This window comes from Onychostruthus taczanowskii, unplaced genomic scaffold, assembly GCF_017590055.1.
Source record: "Onychostruthus taczanowskii isolate IOZ18803 unplaced genomic scaffold, ASM1759005v1 scaffold7, whole genome shotgun sequence".
In the NCBI taxonomy this organism is placed as follows: Eukaryota; Metazoa; Chordata; class Aves; order Passeriformes; family Passeridae; genus Onychostruthus; species Onychostruthus taczanowskii.
The window spans coordinates 12,762,768-12,786,962 of NW_024504786.1; the positions used below are offsets into that span (position 1 = coordinate 12,762,768).

At 36.2% G+C, this 24,195-nt stretch overlaps 1 protein-coding gene across 2 annotated transcripts in view; it reads left to right on the plus strand.

The window, feature by feature from the left end:
* The first annotated feature begins 2,999 nt into the window (after positions 1-2,999).
* The window catches only part of PRKACB (protein kinase cAMP-activated catalytic subunit beta), a 53,823-nt gene continuing 32,627 nt past the window's right edge, over positions 3,000-24,195 (plus strand). Inside the window, exon 1 of one of the 2 annotated variants that reach the window (XM_041421337.1) lies at positions 3,000-3,058. In XM_041421337.1, the coding sequence (XP_041277271.1) occupies positions 3,016-3,058 (43 nt within the window). In that variant the 5' untranslated portion in view covers positions 3,000-3,015. Of the gene's footprint in view, positions 3,059-22,746; positions 22,949-24,195 lie in introns of those variants that run through there. The other variant, XM_041421336.1, reaches the window with a different exon arrangement.

Here is a 24,195-nt window from a genome sequence, read left to right on the forward strand (position 1 = left end):
TTTTTCCCTTGAATTTCTTGAGGATGAATGATCAGATGCAAAACTGACACTAAAAAAAATTAGCCTGCTTTTCACACAGATTGCACAAATACCTAATAAAGTTCAGTTTCTATCTAAATTTGGTCTATTGTTATGATCTGCTTTCTTCCAAAAAGATTGCTCTTTTGATACAACTTACCTCATAATCCAACTGTTCATTTAATATTCAAATGCAGAATTTTTTTCATTTGCATATTAACTTAGGTTTTTTTATATTGAACTCCAAGGTAGGACATTCTTGAACTTTAAAGAATGTGTTCAGAGTTTGGGGTTCTTCAATTTCAATTAACAATTTTTATTTTTAAGCAATACTTACTACCATGTGTTGGTGATGAACATCAAACTCCTTGCATCTCAGGTGAGCACTCAGGAAAAGGTTGGCAAGGATGGAATGATGTTCATGTGAAGAATTACTATGTAATTGCTGTGTAAGTGACATCTCTTATCTAGAGTAGCTAGAGGGCATGATCTGTGAAACTGTGTGGCATGAGGAGTGAGGAATGTCCTATGCTTACTTTTTCTTGCCTTTTTTAAGTAGCTGCTTTGAGTCATTGCTTCTATTGGCTTTTTCCTTAGGAACAGATATCAGTTTATTCCTAATAAAATATTAGAGCTATCCTTGAGAATGAGAAGCTAGAGAAAATGAGGATGGAGAAAAAAAACAGGCAACAGCTGGTAAAAGAAGGAACGTGAGTCGAGAAATGTAAAAACAGGGAAACAAAGGGAGCTCTGAGCAGAATATGGTTTGGATCTTGTCCACATACTCCCATCCCAGAAAGGGGAGCTGATGAATGCTGGCCAGAGATGCTCTGCCTGAGGAGATCAAAGTACTACAAGTGTTGGGACATCCTGGATAGCTTCTTCCACCTGGTTGCAGCTTGGTCAGAGCAGTAGAGTCTGATGGTGAGATCTTGCATCGTGTGGAGACTTGGAGAGGAAATGTATAAATGTAAAGATGAACCAAGAGCATCTTAATAAGAGGTTTTGGAGAAGCTGAGGTTGAGCTTGCCATTAGTCCCACTTGGGCCGTGGCATGCATGTCCACCTTATCCCAGAGGGAGCCAGCTTTCAGGACCCCAGGCAGAGCATTATGGATGTGCTCATATCTTTAATGTATTTTTCCTGACTGAGCTCTGGATTTAGCCCAAAGTACAAGCTGATCCACCTGGCATCGTGCCTCTCCTGATGGTAGGAGATCCCATCCCCTGCTGTCTAGGCAGGGCAAATGGTGAGAAAGTGATGTATGAGGGCATAATGGAATTTTCCAAGATGAGGTGTGAAGATGAACAGGATGCCATGAAGCCTACCGAAATACTGCATGGGAAAGACTTGTATCTCACGGGACAACAGTCTTCTGCTGGGGTTACTCCTGCCTCAGTCATGTAGTTGAGTTCAGCTCTTACTAGAGAGGCAGAGAGGACACCCCTGACTACCTTCATGCCAGATGCACCAAGATACGTTCTGTGGTTTTCTGCCAGAGGTGCCAGGTATACTTGGCACATTGTATAGCTTCAGCCAGTTCTTGTGGATTTTTTGGGGAGTTGTTGGATTTTTAGTTTGGTTTTGGTGTTTTTTGTTTGTTTGGCTGGTTTTTTGTGGTTTTTATTTGGGTTTTGGGTGGTTTGTTTTTTTTTTTTTGTTGTTGGGGTTTTTTTGTTTGTTTGTTTTTTGGGTTTTTTTGTGGTTTTTTTGTTTTTTTTTTTTTTAATGGAAGGTGTCTCTAGAAGCTTGGTACTTTCAGGAGCTAAAATGGTATTAGTTATTTACTTCAGAAGAGTTGGGATTTTTTTGGTGGTGGTGGTTTTGGGGATTTGTTTTGTGTTTTCTGCTTTTAAGCAGATGCTTGAAACTGTGCAGTTTATTAAAGAAAAACATCTGCTAAGTAATTGACAGCAGAAATACATAACATAGTTTGGTCAAATAACTTGTTCTTTCCAGTGATGTATGATGATTTGGTTGAATTTTCAAACCAGTTATAGTCCCTATTACTTGTCACTGTTGCTTTAGAATGTTTTTTTTCAGGACCTATTTTGGAAGCAATTTTATAGTGTCTGCTGGGCAAGAGTCTTCAGAGTAGAACCTGATTTTTGCTGGTATGATATTTTTGAAAAAAAGCAAAACATGTTTCTACTGTCTTCAGCTTGAGGTTTGAGGCTATAATTATGAACCGTTCTTCAACTTGCTGCTTATGCAGTACTTACATGACCAGTTTTCCTTGGCAGTAAAGCTGACTTGAAAAATGCCTGCCCTTATCACCCCTCCTGCTCTGCTCATAGCTACAATTCACTGCTCCTCCTGTGCTGATAGAGCTGTTCAAGGACTGCTCTGTGTCTCACCACAATGGTTAAGACCCTTGCTCCCACATGGTGCTACTGTTTTAACCCTTTATTTCATGGACCTATCTTAAAACACCACCCCACCTTAGGTTGGGCTAATACAAAGGAGAAATCCAAAAGGGGGAATGGTGTTGCAAGTGGCTTTTGCCATTGAAGAAAACACAGGTTTCACTGAAGGGGAGAAGAAAATGCTACTGTTGCAGGGTGTCAGTATCACCTGTTGGATGTGTTAACATGAGATTTTTTTTAATTTGAGGGACTCTTCAGAGCCTTCCCTTGATCCAGAGGTGTTGCTGACTGATTTTGTAGTGCTGTGCATCACCATGCAATTCTCAAATACTATCTGCAAGAGTTGCCCCATTTTTTGCTTACAAATGAGACTAAAATAGCGTTTGTATCATTTTAGTTCTGTTAAATGTGATTACCCTCATGGCTGTCAGCACAATTTCTTTTGTCAAAGTTATCAAAAAGATCACCAGCTTTCCTTTTCGTATTTTAATTGCTCCAGAATGTACTCAAGTATTTGTTGGGACAAATAAAACTGGAAGATGACTAAAACCTGCACATTCCTCTTAGATATAGCCTGTGAGTAAGGAGTAGCAGGAGGAAGAAGAGAGAAGCAGAATTGTGCAGCAGCAGAATGAGAGATGTGAAAGAATCCAATACCAAAGTTAACCTAAATGGTATGGTAGTGCTAGAGGTGTAAGCATTGGAAATTTAGTATTATCTTTGGCAAAAACAAAATTAAGGCATCTCTTGCATTTATCTTTTCTGCAGTTGAACTGTATTCTTGCTTAGCGGTGAAGATACTGATTTTCTGTGGGATGTATTTTTCAGTTAAAGTAAAAATAAAGTTCATAGCCTTACTGTCCCTTCTTTCAAAAATAACTTGTGGTAGTTCTGCCTTTCTTTGTGTGAAAATAATTCCAAACAGAAAATAGTACTTGGCTGGTTTTACACAGTTCTATTCACAACACTATAATTTTCTCCACCAACTAAATTGACTCATTCATTTCCACTAATACATACAAACTTTACTTGTTCTGCTGCCAGTCTAGTTGTTAACAGGACTAGCCCAAGACACAGTGGCTGAGAAAACACAGCAGTAGATGTTCAATATGGAAAGCGTGAAAGTGCAGTCCTTTCACATGCAGTCCCTTTGGACTTGGAGACAAATTTTTCACCAGGAGAACTGTCAGCCACTGGAATGATCTCCCCAGGGAAGTAGTGGACTCACCAACAGAGGACACTTAAGGTTCAGCTGGACAAAGTGTTGGGCCATCTTGTCTAGGGCATGCTTTTGTCAAGAAAGGTTGGACCACATGAGCCCCTAGAGAGGGGTTTGTAGAAAGTGGCTGCAAGCTGGGAAGGAGACGATAGATAGGTACATTTTTAAGAAATAAAGCCAGGATAAGAATTCCTCTCAAATGGTCTGAACACAGTTGGATAGTCTCAAGAAGGCAAGAGTTATATGACAAACATTTTTTATTTCTTGTTGAATGCACATGTAATAGTGAAAAGGAGACATTTAGTGAGGGAAATGTATTTGGGGAAAATGTATGCTTCAGTTGCAAAAGATGGAATATATTCAGTATATGGGTGTAAGCCACAGTATTGGCAACTTTGAGTTGATGTAATAGTAAATACTGAAGAGGAAAGGTACAAGAAAATTAAGAAGTGGTATTATTAGTCCCTATTAAGTATTTGCTAATGATACAGGTATCAGCTAGAGCATTATAGTATGAAGAGTATTTTTCTCTTCCAAAATACAGAAGTATATTAGTAGTGTGCATTTAAAAAAAAAAAAAAAAAAAAAGAATTGTTGACACGTCTGTTGGTGTGACTCCTCTTTGGGACACTCCTTTCCCTGCTGAAAAGAGCCCAATGGACCTTCATTGCACTCCGAGGATATGATGAAACACTAGATCTCCCTATTTGTGATTGCATCAAGAACTATTCAATAAAAAGTAGCATTAAATTTTTTCTGGTGTTTCATCACATGGCAGAGTGTATTCTCTCATGAACGATTAAACTGCAGATGCTGCTGACATCTGTTATTGTTTGGGAGGTTCTCATTTCTTTGTGTGGTTGCAGGAGGGTTATCTGAATCAGAATTACTTTCCTGCTGCAGCAGCATCAACCTTGCAGTATTTTATGAGACAATATGTAACCACAACAAAACCAGTATTTCATTTTTATAGATGTACTTACTGAGGTGGTTTTGTGGTCCAAATACAGAGTAATTGTCACAGATTGGGTGATTTAGAACTGAACTTAGAGGACTGCAATGTGAAGTACCAAAATACTGAGCTTAGACATCATTGCTGTTTAAAAAGTACTTCCAGCTGATCATTCTGTTCAAGTACTTCTTCACTGGTAATAGTGTTTAAGAAGGAATGGCAAAATTAGAACAGTTTTGAAAGATGACCTACAAGCAGATATAAATGTGCCCCTTGAAATTTTTATAATTTAAGAAGGCAAAAATGTAGTCCTAACAGTAGCCTAACATTTATAGATGCTTTATACTGAAGTATGCATACTTGATGTATAGATGGAATTTGTTTAACTGAAGAAAGAAAAGCTCTGAACAAGGGCAAGAAAAAATTTTCCTACCATCACCACTAATGGTGATGGTTTTTCAGGTTGGAGAAAGTGAGAAGAAGCATAAGAGTTTTAATACAACAAATATAATTATGCTGTAGGCACGATCATTGTTTGTAAACATTTTATTGTATTTTGACAATGATGATGTTGGTGAGACATGCATTGGAATTGAAGTTAGGAAAATGTGAGGAAACAGTAGTTAATATTTCAACAGGTGCATTTTAAAGCATTCATGGTAGTAGTTCAAAATTCTGTAATACATATTAATATTCTGTAGACATTGTATGTGACATACTACAGGAAAGCAGGTATCAGTTCATCTTTTTACTGGTGAAGGCACAAAAGAGTAGAGATGATAGCCAGCTCTTGTCCTATTCCCATCTTAGCCACCAATTTTGATAAAGTGGCCAAAATAAGAGGCCTATTTCAAAAGAAAGTCTTTTAATACATTGTGGGGAAATTTTTTAAGCAAATGTATTTGATTCATATAAATAAAAGGAAATAAAGTGTATTGGAAATATTTATCCTCTTAGATTTTTTTTTTATTTTTCTATTTAAATCTCGGAATGTGTGGGTCATACTGCTATTCCAAGTAGCACTAATTTTGATCTGAAAATAATTATATGTATGAAGCCCCCTGTAAATAGGCCATAAATCATTTGCAGTCTATGATGATGGTGTGGTAGTAATGTTTTGAACTTGGATGTCTGGTTAAGGGTAGAAAAATTTGGACATTTGTGTTTAAAGTTAATTTTTTTTAAATTAAGCCATTAATAGGTAAGGGATCTGCTTTTCTTTGGTTGTTCTATTGGCACATACTAGCATGGTGCAATTAACATTTTTTTCTTACATTATTGAATGTTTTAACCTCTTAACAAGAGCATTTTTAAGAAGACTTTCACTTTAAGAGAGTGAAAATCTTTTTGAAGTGAAATCTTATATTCTGGTCCTCTGTTACACAATGCAAGTACAGCATTTTCATTAATTCAAGCTACATGTTGCAGTATTACTTGTTGATTTATTAAGAAAGAGAATCTAGCTTAGGAACAAATTAATTTATGAGGATCAAGACAGTTTGTCTTTATTCAGTGTTTCTATTTTAGTACATGTAACAACATAAGAGATGTATCTTCTGTGCTGTATTTTCTTCACATTCTTTTCATTGAGTGATTTTAATGACAAACATTGCTAGGATTCTCACTAAAAGAAAATATTTTCTTGCCAGCCAATGTTTATACGCCATACATCTGTCTTCTGTTTGTCTTTTGTCTTCTAAAGTCTGATGTAGAAAGTATTTTGAGCTAGTGAGATTGTCATTGTTAATGAACTTTACCCCTCAAATCCTGCACCTGTCCAAGTAATATTTAAAAAAGAAAAAGGATGTGTACACCTTGTTGAAACAAGGTGCCATGGGGTTGTTTTTAACACCTTGTATTTCAAGAATATATTTTAATCTCATATTACAGGATAATTAATAGTATTGTTTTAAGTAGTAGACAGTGATGACTATTGCAGATTAAAAACTATGCATTTTAATATTTTTAGCTACTCAATGTTAGTTTAATTTTGCTTTGCTTAGAAGTAAAAGTTATATTATTTCAGTGTTGTTTTCAATATCTTACTTTCCTTGTTAAGAGGAGAATTATTCAAACACTTCTTACACTGTCCTTTCTTATCACATTTGTGGTATTATGGGCTGGGTAGATGAAGGCTGGAAATGCAACTTTCCTATTCCTGGTAAATAAACCAGAAAGTCCACCAAAACTCAAACCAGCCAAACTGATGTTTTCAAAATAAAAAAAACAGGCAGCTCACCAGTGGAATATTTCAGGGAGGAGAACCTATGTACCTGTATATCATTTGGGGAAGATGAGTGTGTGTTGTTTTTCAGAGGAGTCAAAGACACAGCAAGAATACCCCAGATAGAGTTTGAGCAAATAGTGGAAGACGGCCTGTGAAAAACACAGCCAGGCATTTTTTGACCGAGTATGGCTAAAGAAAACTTGTTATGGACTTCTTGCCTTCTTTTCTTTGTATAGGTAGATTTTTATACATTCTTTGTAAATACCCGGGGTTGAATCAAGAGAATCTGCAGAGAGCAGCATTTCACTTATTTCTGTCCAAGTGATGAGTGGGTGATGGAAACAGGTAACCTGTTCGGGTCAAGTAGGTGACAATGTGCATTTTTGTAAGGAGCATGGGTTTGGTTGGTTTTTTCTTGTCTGGCAGAGCTGTAATGACATGTACTGTCCAAAGGTTCTTTTGCTGTGTTACTTAGTTCTTTGCTTTCATTTTATGGTTTAGTGTTTCTATCAACAGGCTGAGATGGGACTTTTCAGGTGATACATAATTTTCAGGTGATACATAATTTTCCTTTCCCAGGCAGTAAAACTTCAGTATATGCTTTCTCTACAGAAACAGCTTCTCAGAGTTCGTGATCACATACCACCAGACATAAAGCATGCCACTTTATTTTGCAAAACTGATGCTCTCTTGCTGTTAAGAAAGTTTGTAATTCTTGTGTAAATTTGTAAGCTTTAAAAAAATTCTGGTGAAACTATTCCAGTTCTGTCAGGCCCCTATTGTCCATAATAAAGAGTGATCTTAAAATGAATTTTTATGGTTATAAAAAAGCTCTTGTAACAATTAAAGGATTCCTTGCTCAGGCAAATTAAAATCAGTCTCATGATGGGGGCAGGGGAAAAGGGTTTTATTAAGGAATTGAACTTATTTCCCTCATTTCTATGTATACTTCTTATGAGTCCTATTGAACTTCTTTCAGCTGTAATTAACATACACGCAGAGCCCCTCTCTGCTTCTTCATTACGCCTTTTTCCCAAGCTGTTGAAGGTCTATATGAAAGTTATTTGATTTGTTACTAAAAGTTAACCAATGCAAGTGGGTAGAAAATAAAATAAAGCCTCATTTTCCTCCCTGCTTGTTTTCTTCCTGTTCTAATAGTTTTTATTTCTTCTTTGTGAAATAGGCGCTCTATTTCATCGTCCTGGGGATAAAAAAGCAGGAGTACCTACGGCTGAAAATCATATGGTTTAAGTAACTTGTCACATAACAAGGATAGTGTCTACTCTTCAAGGATGGTATTTAGTAGCCTTTGGCAGCAGCTTGTCTTGATGCTGCTAAAGGCTACTTCATCCTGCTTCCAGAGTTCTGTAGGTCTTTCCAATGGAGCTCAACTGATACATTTCCTTCACTGCCTGATCCTTATTGATTGCCAGGGTAGTTCCATACATTGTTCTGCAGGAAGTACCAGTCTGTGGAAAATTGAATACATGCCTGTATCTGTTGTAACAAAGAATGTGTAAACAAGGGCCATGCAGAGGTTATGAAAAGAATACTAATTCTGATTTTTTTAATGCCTTTGAATGCCAAAATGTGAAATATAAATCATGTCTTTAAGAAATAGTTTTCTGTTTAAGTTATGTAGACAAGTACTTGTTTGTATGGTTTGATTTGTAAACATCTTCCTATGAAAAGGCAGTAATTTTACTATTCGGTTATTGTCTTTATTCATAAATCGTCATAATTAGTATGAGAATAGATTGATAGTAATTTAGCTGATTTTATCCAGTATCACTGGAATTCCTGATTATTGTGTTTAGAATGCACAATAAAGCTAAGAGGTCATATGGTAGCTTTTTCACTGACATAGTTTGTAGTTTGCATATTTTTATGTTCAAGTTAGAGGAATTTATTTAAAATATTGGGAAGAAATCAATTTGTATAAATATTATATCAAGTTTAAGACAGTCAATTTGGGATCATAAGAAAGGAATAGGTGTTGTAATAAGCCTTTGCTTGTGATAAGTTCCTTTTGGGAACTCTTATGGAGTTCTTTTTGCTAAACTCAGAAGTACTCCTAAAAATCTCATTAGAAGCCCACCCATCAGTGTTTTGTAGGAATAGCAGAAATGTGTCATGCTCTAGTATCACGCTATGAAAACTGTTTGTAGATCCTGTTCAGCTCTTATCCGAGGTCAAACTGCAGTATTTGTTGACCTTCCTACTTAGGCTTGGTGCACTGAAAATCTGGGCTGTTAAACTTGGGAGTCATATGATTGTTTAAATCCTTACTTCTCATTCGCGATGTTCCAGAAAAACAAGGCAGAGGCAATGCAATCAGGCTTAACACTCCTATTGCTTTTAACCATTTCTGAATTTCTGTTAGGAAAAACATAGGGAAAATAACAGGGAAATTGGTTTGGGAAAATAATTAGCTTTTTAAATTAGTTGGCACTATTAAACACCTTTCATCTGTAAACTGGCAAATAACTGCAAATATTAATTTAACAATTAATTCTTTAGAAGACCTAGGCATACGGCAATACAGTAAAGTGACTTCTTATAATTACCCTAGGCTTGTAGTAACACTTCTAGTAACTTAAAATAACATGTATCTTCATTTTTTGCCAGTCATACATCTAAATTGGCAGTCTGTTACAGAGAGAAAACTATACCTTATTTTATGGCAATTAGTATATCAATTTACTTCACGTTCTCAAAGTGCTTATTAATTTTAGCTCAAAATAGATCAAATGTACCACATGTGACTGCTGTATCATAATACTACATTTCTATTTTTAAACCTAAATGGACTCTGGGAAAGTACTTTGCAAACTTTTGGCTTCTATTGCAGAGCAGGTTTCCCATGTGTTCCTGCATAAAGTGCCTCCTAATGGGGTCCTGGAATAGCCGTTCGCCTTTCTGGCCATGTTTCAAGCTTTTATGTTTGTTAATTTAAAAAGCCTGAAATAAAGTCAGGTGAATTGTGTAAATTCTTCTTCAAAATAAGCAAGCTGGGGAAACTTCATCATCTTCATTTCTGTCCTGAAAATGTTCAGATACTGCAAGGGAAAATTAAATGTATGCTGGAAGTCATGAGCTCAGAATCATATTGATAGTATTTTATTTTGAAATTGTTTTCTCTGTGAACTTACATTCAGCATCAAAGAAAAAACATTTGCTTCCCTGTAGGTGACAGGCTTTTCAAAACTTATTAATCTCTTATTAAAAACAAGTCTTGTATTAAAAATATGCCAACTATTGGAAATCAAAGAGTCTTTACCTTTCTTACTCTGCAGTTGTGGTGTCATGGCTCAGAAATTATGTTTAGGTTAATATTTATTTTGTAATGGCCATTCGGGATCTTTATCCTCACTGTGCATGGTCCAAGTTAAATGTTATATCTCACCTCACCAAACCATCACAGTCATGAAAATGGATAGAGTCACCAAGGCAATAAAGAATTTTAGTAATTTCTGGGTTGAAGGCAGCTGTAGAATGCAACAGATGAGTCTTAGGAGAGCAGGTAAAATGTCACTAAACTGTTGGTTCCATGGCTCTGTCAGAGCATGCAGTGCTGTTGTACACTGACTCTAGTTGGGGTTTTGAGCATAAATGTGTGTAATTGCCACTTGTAATAATTCAGTCTGAAAGTTACAAAGACAAAAATACCAATGACAAGCAGCACCATAGATACCAATATTTAACCACATCATAAAGGAATATTATTTTTTTTTGCAGTCTGAACTGCATCATAATTTGGGGTCCGGGGGAGTACCCTTAGGTGATCCATGCAATCCATGATAAACTTTGGATGTTTTGATATCTTATCCTGTAAACCAAGGAGTAGAAGTGCTTTTCTGAAGTCACTTCTCATGCTTCAGTCTTTGCTCTGGCTGAAGAGATCGCACCCTAAGGTCAGATTGTTTATTTTATTATTATTATTTCATATGAAGACATCAACATATTAATGATGCTGCAGCCACTAAGTTTTACAGCTTAAATGTCTCAACCAGTATCTGTAGCAACATCAGATAAAAATGAAGGCTAGCAAAACAAGATCTAGCAAACTTTAGTGTTTGAGGGGTCCATTTGTTTAGCATGCCCAAAGTGTATCTGTAGTTTGTTATTCATTTCCTAAGTCAGTTAGAGCCAAGTCATAAGTTGCTAAAATACTGAAGAATATTGAAGAAGTGGATGTTTCATCTTTCCTTTATACCGAGTTGGCACTCAGTAACTAAATTAAGCTTCCATTTTAGTTTGAGAACTGAAAAGAGTTGAGATAATAAGATTGTGTTAAATCAGTTTTTGGCCTTTGACCTTCTAAAATGAATGTCTAAAAGAGAATTAAGGGTGAAGTTGTATAGAGATATGGAGTATTGTCCTTTAAATTTAAAGGGCTGAAAAACTGGTGCAGCAAGGGGTTAGGCTATTTTCTTCTCCATGTACATTGATAGGGCAGACCTTTTTATCTAGAAAAATTTTGGCTACGCTACACTCTTGGAGGCTTGCATTGTACAACTTTATTTTTTTAATAATATGAGAGTATAAAACTCTTCTAATTGTTTGAGACTGTTGGTGAAGATGCCTTTTCCTGTTCTGTAACCCTCAAACTCAGGTTTTGACTTCACTCACCATAGTGGTTTCAGATGCAGAGCCCTCACTCTGTCCTTCCTTAGCTCCTTGTTTCAGTTTTACCTCTGCCTTGTGCCAGCTCCCTAATGCAGTCTTGCATCAGTTCTCAGTTCTTTGCCTGTTACCCCTTCCTCTGATTTTTTTTTTGCCTTTTCTTCCCCCAGTTCTGTTGTGAAATTCTAATTTTTGTTCTGGTATACTGTAATATTGTTGTGTTCCCTATGCTTGTGTCATAGTTGTTCCTGAAGTGGACACTTACTGGCAGAGAAAATAATATTTTAATTTTAAGCTGTGTTGTAATGGCTCACTAATTAGTTGTAAGCAAAGAAGCAAATATAATTTCCTTTATCTTTCATATTTTAACCTGTTTTAGCAATAAGTAAAGTTGCTGGTGTAAATATGTCTTGAAAATATCTATTTCACTCAGTATGTTTTCTTAGGAGGCCTTAATTTGGGGTTTATTTGATTTAGGACAAAAATCAGACTTTATTAAATGTGTTGTTTTTATGTGTACTTATAATTCTCTTAATTTTTAATATGTCAGCCAATTTATGTTGTTTACTGTCAAAAGTGTGATATTAACCCATCTTCTTGTCTGATACAAAAAAAAAATTAACAGTGTTTGAACTTGAGGATGCTAATTTAAGCATGAAACAACAAAATAAGTCTTATTTTTAATTTAAACAAAAAACAGTCAATTTTATTTGAAATTGTTTCCATGTGTATGGCTGAGTTTTCTGTTGAATTTCAGGCTACCAATTATTTTTAGACTACATAAATTAATGAAAACAGATGGAATGTATGATTAGAAATTTTGGCATATTGAGCAGTCAGGCTGAACTGAAAAATACTTTTATGTATAATATGTGGAACAAAATTATATCAAAGGGATATTTGCAAAAGCAGAGGTGCAAAAGAATTCTGTGAAGAATGGCGGAGAGAACATCTGAGCTCAGCCTCCTCAGCACACTGCCCAGGACATGAGTAAGTGGCCTCTTGTCTTGCAGGTGGCTGTGTCCAGTCCTGTGTCTGGTAATTGTGTCTCTAGATGTGTGTTCACTCCTTTAAGGGAGTGAAACACTTTCAACAAAAACTGTCCAAATGAGAGGAAGGAGGAGGGGAAGTTTTTCAGAATACTGTGTAATATATATATTCATGTAATGATGTTCATATATGATTTTCAGAATTAAAATATTTACCTAGAGACATGAATTGCATTTTTAATAGTATTGAGAAGAATTTGTCTTTGTAGAAAAGGAGAAGAGTTAAAGGTTCACACTGAGTTTCCTGCCCTGCTATTTTTATACTTATTCTAGTTGACTGCAAACATTTTGTAATTAGGGTTGTTAGTTATGGTTTTGTTTGCAGTTCTTCTGAAAGTATGTTTTTCCTATCTATATTCCTTGAGCTGGTTGCTTTAAGTAGAACAAAACTTGTACCCAGAATATCAACATTTCTTTCCTGTTTCTTAGAGTAAGTATATATGTACCCATTTTTCCTCAGAGCAAGGAAGGAAGATAAACTTGGTGTTTCAACATGAATAGCAATGAGACTGCAAGTTTTCCAGCAAAGCATAAATGCATTGTTAGCCTTGCACAACTTTGCAGAAAAATCATGTATCAGCAGTGTTTTCAAAAACTGCAATAATACTTTGCCTTATTTGGCTCATAAATGAAGCTGATATTTTCTTCTGAAAGTGTCAACTTCACGGAGACAAAGGAATGCAAATGCCATATGTTACCTAATATGTATATATGTGTAATATATAGCTTATAATATGTAAGCTCTCATTTTCACTTCAGATAAGTATTCATTTAGGCTTTTATTTCTTGTAGTTTAAGTGCTGGGCCTTTTTTTTTTTTTTTTTGTATCAGAAGGGTGAGGAGAGGGCTCAGTTACTGCAATTACTAAGTTCATTATTTTGATACTTCACTTAAATGGGATGCCATGTGTTTCCTTCCACCCACCCTCCCTAAAGTGGAGGAAGGTGGATCTTATAGTGGAAATAAGTTTAGAAAAATTGCCCAATGTAGTGCAACTGTTACCTCATTTTGGCAGTTGGCAGCTTTCTTGGGTAGATTTTAACTTGAGAGGAATTGGAAGAAAACCAGAACCTTCCCACATGCCATGTGACTCCCAGAAATAACAATTCTGTATTGAGCTTGTTAGGAAGAGCTATGAGCATCTGAGGCTGGCTCCCAGTGAAACATGTTTGTTCTTCCAGGAGGAAGAAATGAAGCCTCTGGCTAGTTACAAACTTTTAAGCATTTTTTCTCAAAATGGTTCAAGTAAATTAGGATAAAAGCTCAAGAGATGTCTTCCAGCTCTGCTAAATTAGAGAGATTTTTATTTCCCAGAAATAAGAAGGGCCTGTATGATGCTATCATGAGATAGACTTCACCCATTCAAAATAGGAATAGTCAAAACATTTTCTTTATTTTGGAGTAATCCTGATTAGGATGGCCTACCCTATGATGTAACCACTGCCAGATAAAGGATGACATTCCCAGTTATTAGCAGGAAGGCCCAGATGGTGAAGCCTGTTTGGCAAAGGATCTGCTCCCCCTGTGTGCAGTCTGCAGTGGAGGTGGGTGCTGAAGCACACGGTGGTACACAAGAGTCACAGCATCCTTGTTCAGGAGGGTATGGGGTTGATTGTCACTGCTTTGAGAAGATGCTTTTAGTGGCAATTCACAGTATGAAGTACAGGGATTTTCAGAATGCATTTTTAATTACTCTTTGTTCTTATTTCTCTTTAAAGAAAATTAAAGGTAAATACAATTTCAACTAATGGATGTTCTTGTATCTAATTAAAAAGTAGCTTTGAGACGATTTACTGTGGTTAACCTGTCAGTTAAAAGTTTATATTACACTTAATTTTAAATTATTTCTTTATTTTATTTAAATAGTGTTACCTTGGAAAATTCTTATTCTTTGTGAAATCTAATGGAGTGAGCTGTATTACAAGTAGCCAGCATAATGAAAACCTGTTTCTTATAAAGAAAATATTTGCTTTTTAAACAAAATGCAGAATTGTTAAACTTCTCAGAATAAAAATGTTATGTATTATCAAGCACTCATTTTCCACTAAAAATAAAATATGTTGAGCACAGCTTGTAACTTATTCTCTATAAGTTGGTGAAGGAATCACTACTTTCTTTTGATCTTTTTTAAAAAAATCTTTGATCATGCTGCTTTGAAAGGGAAAATACAATTGAGAGGTTGAGGATACAGTATTAAGGAATTATATCGTTGATGACATTCATATTGCATGTGGAGCTAGCATGCCATGTGAATTGTTTGACTTTGTTCAAACAATAGTTCAGAGAATTACAAAGATTGGTGTATTTTATCCACAAAAAGAGAAAAGAAACACTACGCATTTATCTGTAGTGTTTCTGTAGTGGAAAGTGCCTCCTGCTTTCCTGTGCTTTAAAGCAAACATAAAACCAAATTAAATATACTTGTAGTCATGTATTTATCTCATTCATTGTAAATAGAAGAGTGAAAGATACCTTTAAACCATTCTACCTGTCCAAGCTTCAGTTGTTTTGGCATTTGTTGTAAAGTAACAACTTGGGAATGCCACAAGGTAATGTGGACTGAGAAGCCAAGTGCTTGTTGCTTACTCGTAAACACATTTCATAAATAGCGAAAGGCAAATGTTTAATTTTAAGAAATTTTTTTAAACTTAGATAATTATTTCTGTTATATTCAAATGTAAATGCTATTTAAGATTATATTCAGACTAATAATAAACAATGCACCTCATGTTAAATAAAATCTATACAAATTAGAATTTTTTAAATAAAACCCATCACAAATAGGGAAAAAAGTATGATCTGTGATCTTCATTGCTGCTTCACTAAGAAAAATAGCCAATAATTAGAAGGTTAGTGTGTAAATTATTTTCCCTCTAAAAAATCTGAGATATTCAGTTGTGTTTATACAACACATTATAAATGAATGTCTGTGTACTTCTAAAGTTTTCTGTTCAGTGTTAAAATTTTTGTACCTCATGCTTTGTTTGGTCTTAAACCAACAGATGGCATTTGTTACTCCATTTAAATGCAGACTAACATATATTTTGTAAACATAGTGTAATTAACCTCAGTATATAGAGAAATCTTGTTTTCTGAGCTATGCTTGTGATGCCTCTGCCGTTGTGCAAGTTCCTGTAGTTGAGATCCCACTCACTTAGCACAAGATGTCTTATTTGGACTCTGAAATGTGAACCTCTTACATGTCCTACAGCCTCTTGTCCTGTGGTCAGCAGCATCCCCTCTACTTTTCAGGGTTTAATGCCCATATTCCACTCTAGCTGCTGTGGGGGACAGTGAGTGCTTCACTTGTTCCTCTGTTTTGTGGGGTATCTGAAGCTGAGCAGGCTGGTGAGAGAGGAGGGAGCAGGACCTCTAGGGCAGTCTGCTGAGGCACTGGAATACAGGGGCTGTGTAGTGGTGAGCGCATCTCTGGAGCACTTGGCCAAATGTTTTGTACTTCAGAGTGTACTTTATGAAAGCCACTACTGTATTCTAGTTTGCACTCTCTACTCCTTCAGTCTATGAAAAAGCACTATCCCTTTTAATAGAGTTACTTTGGGTTTGCTTTCTTATTTAGATATTTTTCTAATTGAATCTAAATGTCATGTAATCAAGGAATGCTCCAGTTTTGGAGGAAAACAAAGGTATGAATTTAAAATACTTAGCTCAAGGTAGAGTCATTCAGTTTGGGTTATTTTTTCCACTAGGAAGTATGCTGGTGATTTAAAATGCAGATTGACTTCCTGAAAGTGTTGCTAAAATGTCTCTGGTTACTCTAGTATTTAGCATTCTGGTCTTTTACTGTGCAGTACAGATCTGGTAGTGAAGTGTATCTGCTAATATAATGAATAATTTTTGCCTACAAGACTTCTGTTTAGGTGAACATTTTGCTGCTGTCCTTTCTCTTCCTTCCTCCCATTATCCTGCATCAAAAACTATCTATAAATATGACTCCAGATCTCTCAGGGTTAATAATAATTTGTTATGTGTAGCACTCTGATTCAGGACACATAATGCTTAATGTGTCCTAGGAAGGGGTTTTTGAACATAAGTGTGCCTCATATGGGGCAGTTCCTTTCAAGTTCCTTTAGCTAAGTAGCTAAACCAAGGAAGGATAGACCAAACCTGTAGATTTTGCAAAAAGGAGAGCTCCTCTACCCAAAGCTTCCTGTAGCCAAGATCCTCTCCACAGCAGCTTTGCATGTGCAGGAGCCTTTATGGTTCCTGTGAGAGCCAGATCTTCAGCATCCTTGTTCTGATGGAGAATGGCCAGGATGGGAGCAGGGAGCTTCTCCTTGAGCCCAGTCAGATACTGAGCAAAATGTCTGCATGGTTCTTCTAATTCAAGAACTTCATCTTACTCATTTTGGATCAATAACCCATTAATGCTCAATATTAATCAACAGAAGTGACTAGTTTGACGTAAATTAAATGGACCAAAACCTTTATTTACTGTTAGGTTTTTCAGAGAGGCAGATCAACTGAGTTCATGCTAAATTGCTTCACAATTTAACCTTGGATTTTAATTTTTAAAGTCCATATACTTATATGTTTTTTCTAGACCTCATTGGTTCAAAAGCAGAAACAGCTTACTCCTGGCAGAGTACTATTTTGTATAAATACAACAAAAACCACATGCATAGGTACTTTCTCTTTTGCTGCAAAGTAACTGTACAAAACTTCTGATTGGCTGTCAAGCTATCGTGAATTGTGCTAGCAAGTAACTACAGAAGGTTATTTGAGCAGTGTGTGATTTGGAGGGGCACGGACACCGAGCAGATTTCACCAGTACTTTCAGATCTCCTGTACTTAGATGAAAGCAGCTGTTTCAAAGATGGTTCCTGGTTAACCTTTGTTTTACTGTGGAGCAATTGTGTAATTTTTATTCACATTCTGCCAATGTTGATCTTGCAGTCTGAAATGTCATATTGGCCGGTGTCAGTGAGCACAGCACCTAGAAGGAAGCTGTGAGACAAGCATAGAACAAGGTGATGTCTTAGGAGAGAAATCCACTTGTCTTTGGCAAATTTGGCAGTTTTGTTAAGATTGGCCTTTTGTACCGAGAGAGTTCTCTGTCCCCTTCTTGTCAGTGCTAGATTTGGGACTGTGACCACAAGGTATTTGATTTCAAAAAGACCAGATAATGTGTTGGTAGAAATGAGGAAACTTGATCTGCTGCCATGGTATGTGTCCAGAACACATATGTGAATCACAACATCTTAGATGACGAATTTGTCAAATTGTGACAAGAAAACTGATGGGAAGAGTAAGAACTGTTAGCTTACATATGAAAAATCAGATGCTGAATTTGACATTTTTATTTCTTTTTTTACTCCAAGTTCTCATTTCTTTTTTTATTCATTTTGTATGATCATGGTTAACAAGCAAATAATGCTGTTTGACCATGTGAGCTTAAATTAATGCTTCCTGATGAGAAGGTATTAAATGTGTGCTGCAGTTAAACTGGTGTACAGTAGATGCCAGTAGAGACCTATGGAGTCAAAATAGAAATATGACTAGAGTTTCCATAGCAACAACTTCCTCCTGGCGGTCCTATTTATAGCAGTGCTGCAGTCCCAGCCTCAGTGCAGCTCTCGGAGGGACTCTCTAGGAAGGGTTAACCTTGTTAGAAAAAATGTAGGCAGAGAGGCACACTAAACCTGTATGGGTTTGCTTTCTTGTGGTTTATTAATCAGGGAGGTTACTGATTGTGTTTATTTTCTTTATGTATGTTTTGGAAAATCTTTGTTTCAAAATGGAGAGCCATTAAAGCTGTAAGCTGTGAGCAAATACTGCTCCTCCTTCCGTGTGTTTAAGAAGAAATGCAATCCAGTGGAATAGCGCTGGATGTACAGTGAAAATCAAAACACATCTGCTTTTTCAAGGGCCTTTTTTTGTCTCTCTACCCATAATTCCTTCTGAAATATGCATGCCTGGCAAGACTCAAAATGGATTGTGTTCAATTACATAATTTCGGATGAAAATGTAGGGGGTTTTTGAGTTACAAAAGGGCTATCTGTATACTTTGTTTTACATCCTTTTCTCTCAAGGTTTATCTAACAACTAGAAAAATACCACACATATTGCCCAAGGCTTATAGCACAGACACTCTAGTTTTTTTGTATATATCGTAAAAAAATTGAGAGTCATTAAATGCTTAGAAACTTTTATTTTTTAATTCAAAATTAGACATTTAAATTATTTTCTTTTTATGAAATGTGTTGGCTGCATCTTTCAACTTAAAAATACTTTACTGGTCAGTAAGAGACCAGCAAAATTTGGCAAGATCCCCAAGCTCTTAAAAATGGAGGATCCCTCACTAATACTTTGTATCAAGTAATTGCTCATTCCTTTTGTAATAAATAATAAATGCTGAAGTTGGATGTTCATCTTTCATTCTTGAAATAACTGATGCATAAAGGAGAAAATGTGTTTCACCAAGTCATCAATTTTTAAAGCAAATAAATAAACTTTCTTTAACCTCTAGGAAAAATAAGTTCTTTATTAGTCATTTATAAGGTTTAAGTTATTTTTTCCATTGATTACCAAAAAATATGCAGAAAATGTTGCAGTATGTCTCTTTAATACAAATAGAGGCCTCTGAAAAAAAGAAATATTTCAATTTAAAATAATATGTTTCATATTTAAAAGAAGATAGAAAATAGTGGTTTTATTTAGAGAAATAGAACATGAAACCAGAAAAATACAGCTTCAATATATGGAATTAAAGCCTAAATTTTATTTAGCTGTAGGTGATCTGAAATTTGGTTGGTATTGTAAACCCATTTTTCTACGTCCTGTCAAGGAATAGATTTACTTGTCTTAAAAACTCTTGTTCTTGATTACAAGATTCTCAGGGTTAACCTCCATTAAACATTAGAGAACGGTGTTATTTGTACAGTCCTGCTTTGCCTGAATATAGAAAAATGCACACATTACCCTTTAAAAATATTTCTAACGATTTCCAAGTAAAGTTACAACACATGGTAACATGCTGTTACTCAACCATCTGGGTCCTTTGAGGAGAGGAGTGTTCTCTTAGTCTTAATCCTGCATTTTTAAGGCTTGACTGGTACAGTAGAGTTTCTTCTTAGAAATTGAGAAATATTGTTTTAGCAGAGATTATTAAAAATAAATTGCCCATGTAGCTACCTGGTAGATTCTTTTTTCAACAAGGAGCTGGAAGATCTGTGGCTGCGTTGTAGTGCTGTGTGTCACAACATGCCACAGGGCATCAGCCCCTGGGACATCTGCCCAACCAATAGGTTGGCATCAGGAAAAGTGTAAATGGCTTTGTTGCCTTTATCAGCTTAGAGGACCACTGTGTTAACCCTTGTCCTTGGGCTAACACCTCGTGATGTTGCTTTTTATAAAATTGTGGGAGCATTTTTGCTGAAATACTGTTTATCAAAATACCAGAATTTGCACATGCAGTGTTCAAATTCAGAGTTGAATGTTTCAGTTTTCTGTTACTTGTTTAATGTTACTGCTCTGAGTTTTTGAATTTGTTTTAAAATTTTGCCAAGATTTGGTGGTCAGAAGATAGCAAAAATAAAATTTCTAAAGAAAATTAACATTTTGGTGTTGACTTTGGCTGCAAGAAATTGGAAGTTTGTTATCTCTTGCAGAACAGGAATGTCAGACTCTTTCTTGCATTCTGTTCTTCCTGTATAGCAAATAATTTACTTGCTGTAATAATTAATTGGAAGATCAGTGTGCCAATAAGGTGAAAGATTAAGTAAACGGAAATAGGAATTTCCACCTTTAAAAATCATGGACTTCATTTGAAGACACTGAAAGCCATGTGAGATATAGGTCTGCACAGTAGTTTTTTGTATTGTCATTGGGCAATGCCAATCAATGCCAAGAATTTCCTAGATTAGGAAAGTGTATTACTGTCTGTGAAAATGTGACCAGTGCTTGCTTTTCATGTTTTATATGTGCAAAAACTTCTGTAACTGTACACTGGCAGTAATTCATAAAATTCTGGCAAATTCACGCTTTCTCTTAGGATTTCTTCTAAGAATTCCTTTTTGGTAACATGTTTTCACTTGAACCACTTACTTCTGTGATGTCAGAGTATGAGTATTTATGATTCTTATTTTTGGCCCCTGCCTCAAGTACCAGGCTGGACATTTGGGTGCATTGAGAGCCCTGAATTCTGATGGGCAGAGTTGCTCTGTGGTAGTTTCCACATCTCTCCATGGACTCAACATGGCTGGCAAACTGGATCTTATGTAATGTGAATTTTGTAAATTACTGTCTTTCAGATCAGGGAAACAAAAAGGTTTAGTTGAAGACCTGTGTGAAAGATAAGACAACAGTAGTGTAACGGCTCAGAACCATGGGAGACCAGAGAGACAAGATAAGCAATACATTGTACCGGGTAGCTTTGTTTACTGGAGAAAACAGCCACGGTTAGAGAGTCTCTTGGAAAGATTCTCTCAGTGCCCAAGGACTTATGGTGAGCTACAGAGGGAGCACATCTGTACAATTCCAGAGAGGCTCTTCAGCTTCAGAAAGATCACCCTGCAGGGTATAAGCATCTTGATGTTGTCTTAAATATTTTTTATATTGTTATGTGGGAGGTGCATGGCCTTACTCTGTTTTAATGTGTTTGGTTATATATGGCATGTAATAGATCCCTTCTGCCTATTTGTGACCCCTGGTAAGACAAACAGATCCTCATGATCTTCACTACCTCTTGTTTCTGGCAGCAGAGCCTTGAACCAATGGGATGTTGTGGATGTCATAATTGGTCTTGGAACAGAGCAGGTGAAAAGCTGGAAGGCATGAGGTGGCATCCAGGGAAGGTTGCAGCACCAGACCCTGATGGAGGAGCAGCCTGGTCACCGCTGCGATAGCTGATGCTCAACCAAATTAGCAGATGGCTGCGCAGAATGTAGGCATTTATACAGTTGATTCCAAATTTTGACCAGGGGCTGGAGAAAGAAGTTACTTTTCCAGGGTATCTGGAGCCTGCAAGCACAGGGCATTCCTGGGCTTTGTGTAGAGTCTAGAAATGTAATAGGTTGTGCTGGCCGAGGCCAATCACAAGTGTAGCAGTGCCCAAAAGGAAGAATGTAGCCAAATTTGTAAAATCTGTCTGTTGGCATTTTTATTGTTTTATCACTGTCATGGGCAGTTTGTCAGCATGAGGGTTTTTTCTGAGGCACAAGGCTGTTATGAAATGGTTATATAATGTCCAAGGGTGGGTATTTGCTGACATTTGAAAACCATGCAGTGAGATATATGGTGGTGAAAAATGAGAGGTATGTCTTTAACACGTGTTGACTGTAAGACAGGAGACAGATTGTGGAAAACATATTTCAATCTTTCTTAAGAATAGCCTAAAGTTTTAAAAAGCCACATTGTAGATGTTCCAAAATAAATGTGTTTCCATTTTCACAAAAACGAATATTTAATATTACCCATTGTAAGCATGCAAAATTACATAATTTGCCAATAATTATAGAGTTAAATACAGCTTTCAGTTTCTTTTCCTTATATTTTGTGCCATTAAAAGTTACATTTTCCAGACTTACTCCACAGTTGAAAATACTAAGATTTCTTGTGAAAGAATGAAATCAGCAAAAAGTTAAATGCGTTTGGTTCATTCGCGGAAGTAGAAGCCAGTTTGAAAAAGTACAGTGCAGTTGTGTTTAAATGTGCAACTCGACTTCGTCACCGATTTTATCCACAAAGGAGGAAAATAATATGGTTTTTCTTCCTCCAGTATTAAAATAAGTTTGTTCAGTAGTGTTTGCCAGTAACTTCCTTGCTTAGGAAGTTGATTAGTTGAAAGCATGAGATTACTAAAGATTAGATTCCAGCTGGTTATGTTTGCTGTGATGATGTGGTACTCCATCTTAATAACAGGGGAGGAACTGCAGAATAGTTACTTTTGGTTTTTTTCACGTGTGGTTGTGGTAAATTAAAAAAATACCTATCTACTTTCTGATCTTTACTTCTGAACAGGTTGTTCATAGTACTCTAACATAAAATGTATGCTTAAGTATGAAGTGTAATGCGTAAAAAAGCTATGAGAACACATACTAGAGAAATTATTGCTTGTTTGTTTTTTAAAAAACAAAGCACTTTTCAATTTACATGAAAAGAAACTTTTCACTGTATAAACCAGTACATCATAGAGCTTTCCTTAACAGGAAGTAGAAGAGAGTCGTGGTTAGCAAACACTGCAGGCAGGAAGCTCGACACATGCATAGCTCTTTGTGGCAGTGGGGTGTCCAGCTCCCTTCAGATGTTTTCTCTTTTGCTTTTGTGAGAGTCACTGGTGTGTGTAGATGGCAGGGCACAAGGAGGTCCCTTGTAGCCAGGGCACGGGGACGGCCACGGCGCTGCAGAGACTGGAAGGGTTTGCTAACCGCCTCTTCCATAGGCACTCCAAGAATGGTGCGCATGAGCAGAGAGCGGCTCTGGAAAATGAGAGCCAGCAGTGCTCTGAGTTCACTGTCCAGTGGGACAAATCAAGTAAGTGTGGGGAGGGGTTTTTTCTTTTATAGGTCTTTGCTCTTCAGTTTGCCTCGTGAATGAAGTGTGAACACTGATCTGTGATAGGTTCTGGGGCAATTTTGTAATTCATTACCTAAAGGTAGTAATGGGAAGAAGAGCATATTGCATCAGGCAGGGGGAGATGGGGGCTGGTTCGTGGACTGGTGGCTGGCAGGAGAATTTATCCTGCATTCCTTTTTCTTTCAAAGCACAGTTGACCTGTTTTCGCAAGCCCCCCCACCCCAGTTCTTACTTCTAAATTACTTATTTCATTTTCAAATTAAATCAGTGAGTTCAGCAGAAATAGAAGACTCTAACTAAAGACTAGAACGTTCAAACTTCAAAATAGGCAGACATTGCTGTGCAGATTAAAATTCAAATTAAAGGGATTTTCATAATTCATAGTTTTATTTTAACGGATATATACATCAGAAATGTTCTATATAGTGGTAAACAATATAAAATTTAGTTTGATTTTAACTATTACGTATTAACTTAGTGTGGGAATGCTGATTAGCTTTAATTTTTTAATTACCGAACAGTTTGCAGTATTATTTGTATGGATTAAAATTTGTCATGGTTGTATTTTGAGTAATAAAAGAGATTTCAAAAAATCACAATCTAAATAAATTGACATTTGATTTTCTTTTTATTTTAAAGCTGTGTAGTATTTTGCAAAGCAGTTCTTGTCTCTGGTTAAATTCTCATTTTAAAATGTTACAATATGGTAATTTATGATAATTTCGTTCCAAATTTCAGATTCATTGATGGATTTAAGATAGCACAATTATTTCAGTTGAAGATAGGCCATGCTGGAAATTCTCAGCATCACAATATTACCATATAGAAAATCAGCATTTATACTTCTTACTTGAAATTTAAAATATTTTATGAATAGGGAGTGAATCTATTCTCAGAGGATAAGCAGTAAACATGGAAACAAAAAGGTGTTAATGCAGTGATCTAAAATAGATTAAATCTAGGTCTCCCAAATGAGACAGGAAAGAATTGATTCATTTTGTTGGGAAGATAAATTATGAAAGTGCATGAATTCTGAGCTTTCACTTCTCCATAATATTTTCAGCTTGTTAAAAATAGGCACATACTTGTGTTTATGTAGAAGCTCTTTTTTATGTAAATAGCTGTTTGAAAAAAATAACACTGAAGCCTTTTTGTTTATATACCATGAAGAAAAAACATGGTAATGACCTACTGACACTCACAAA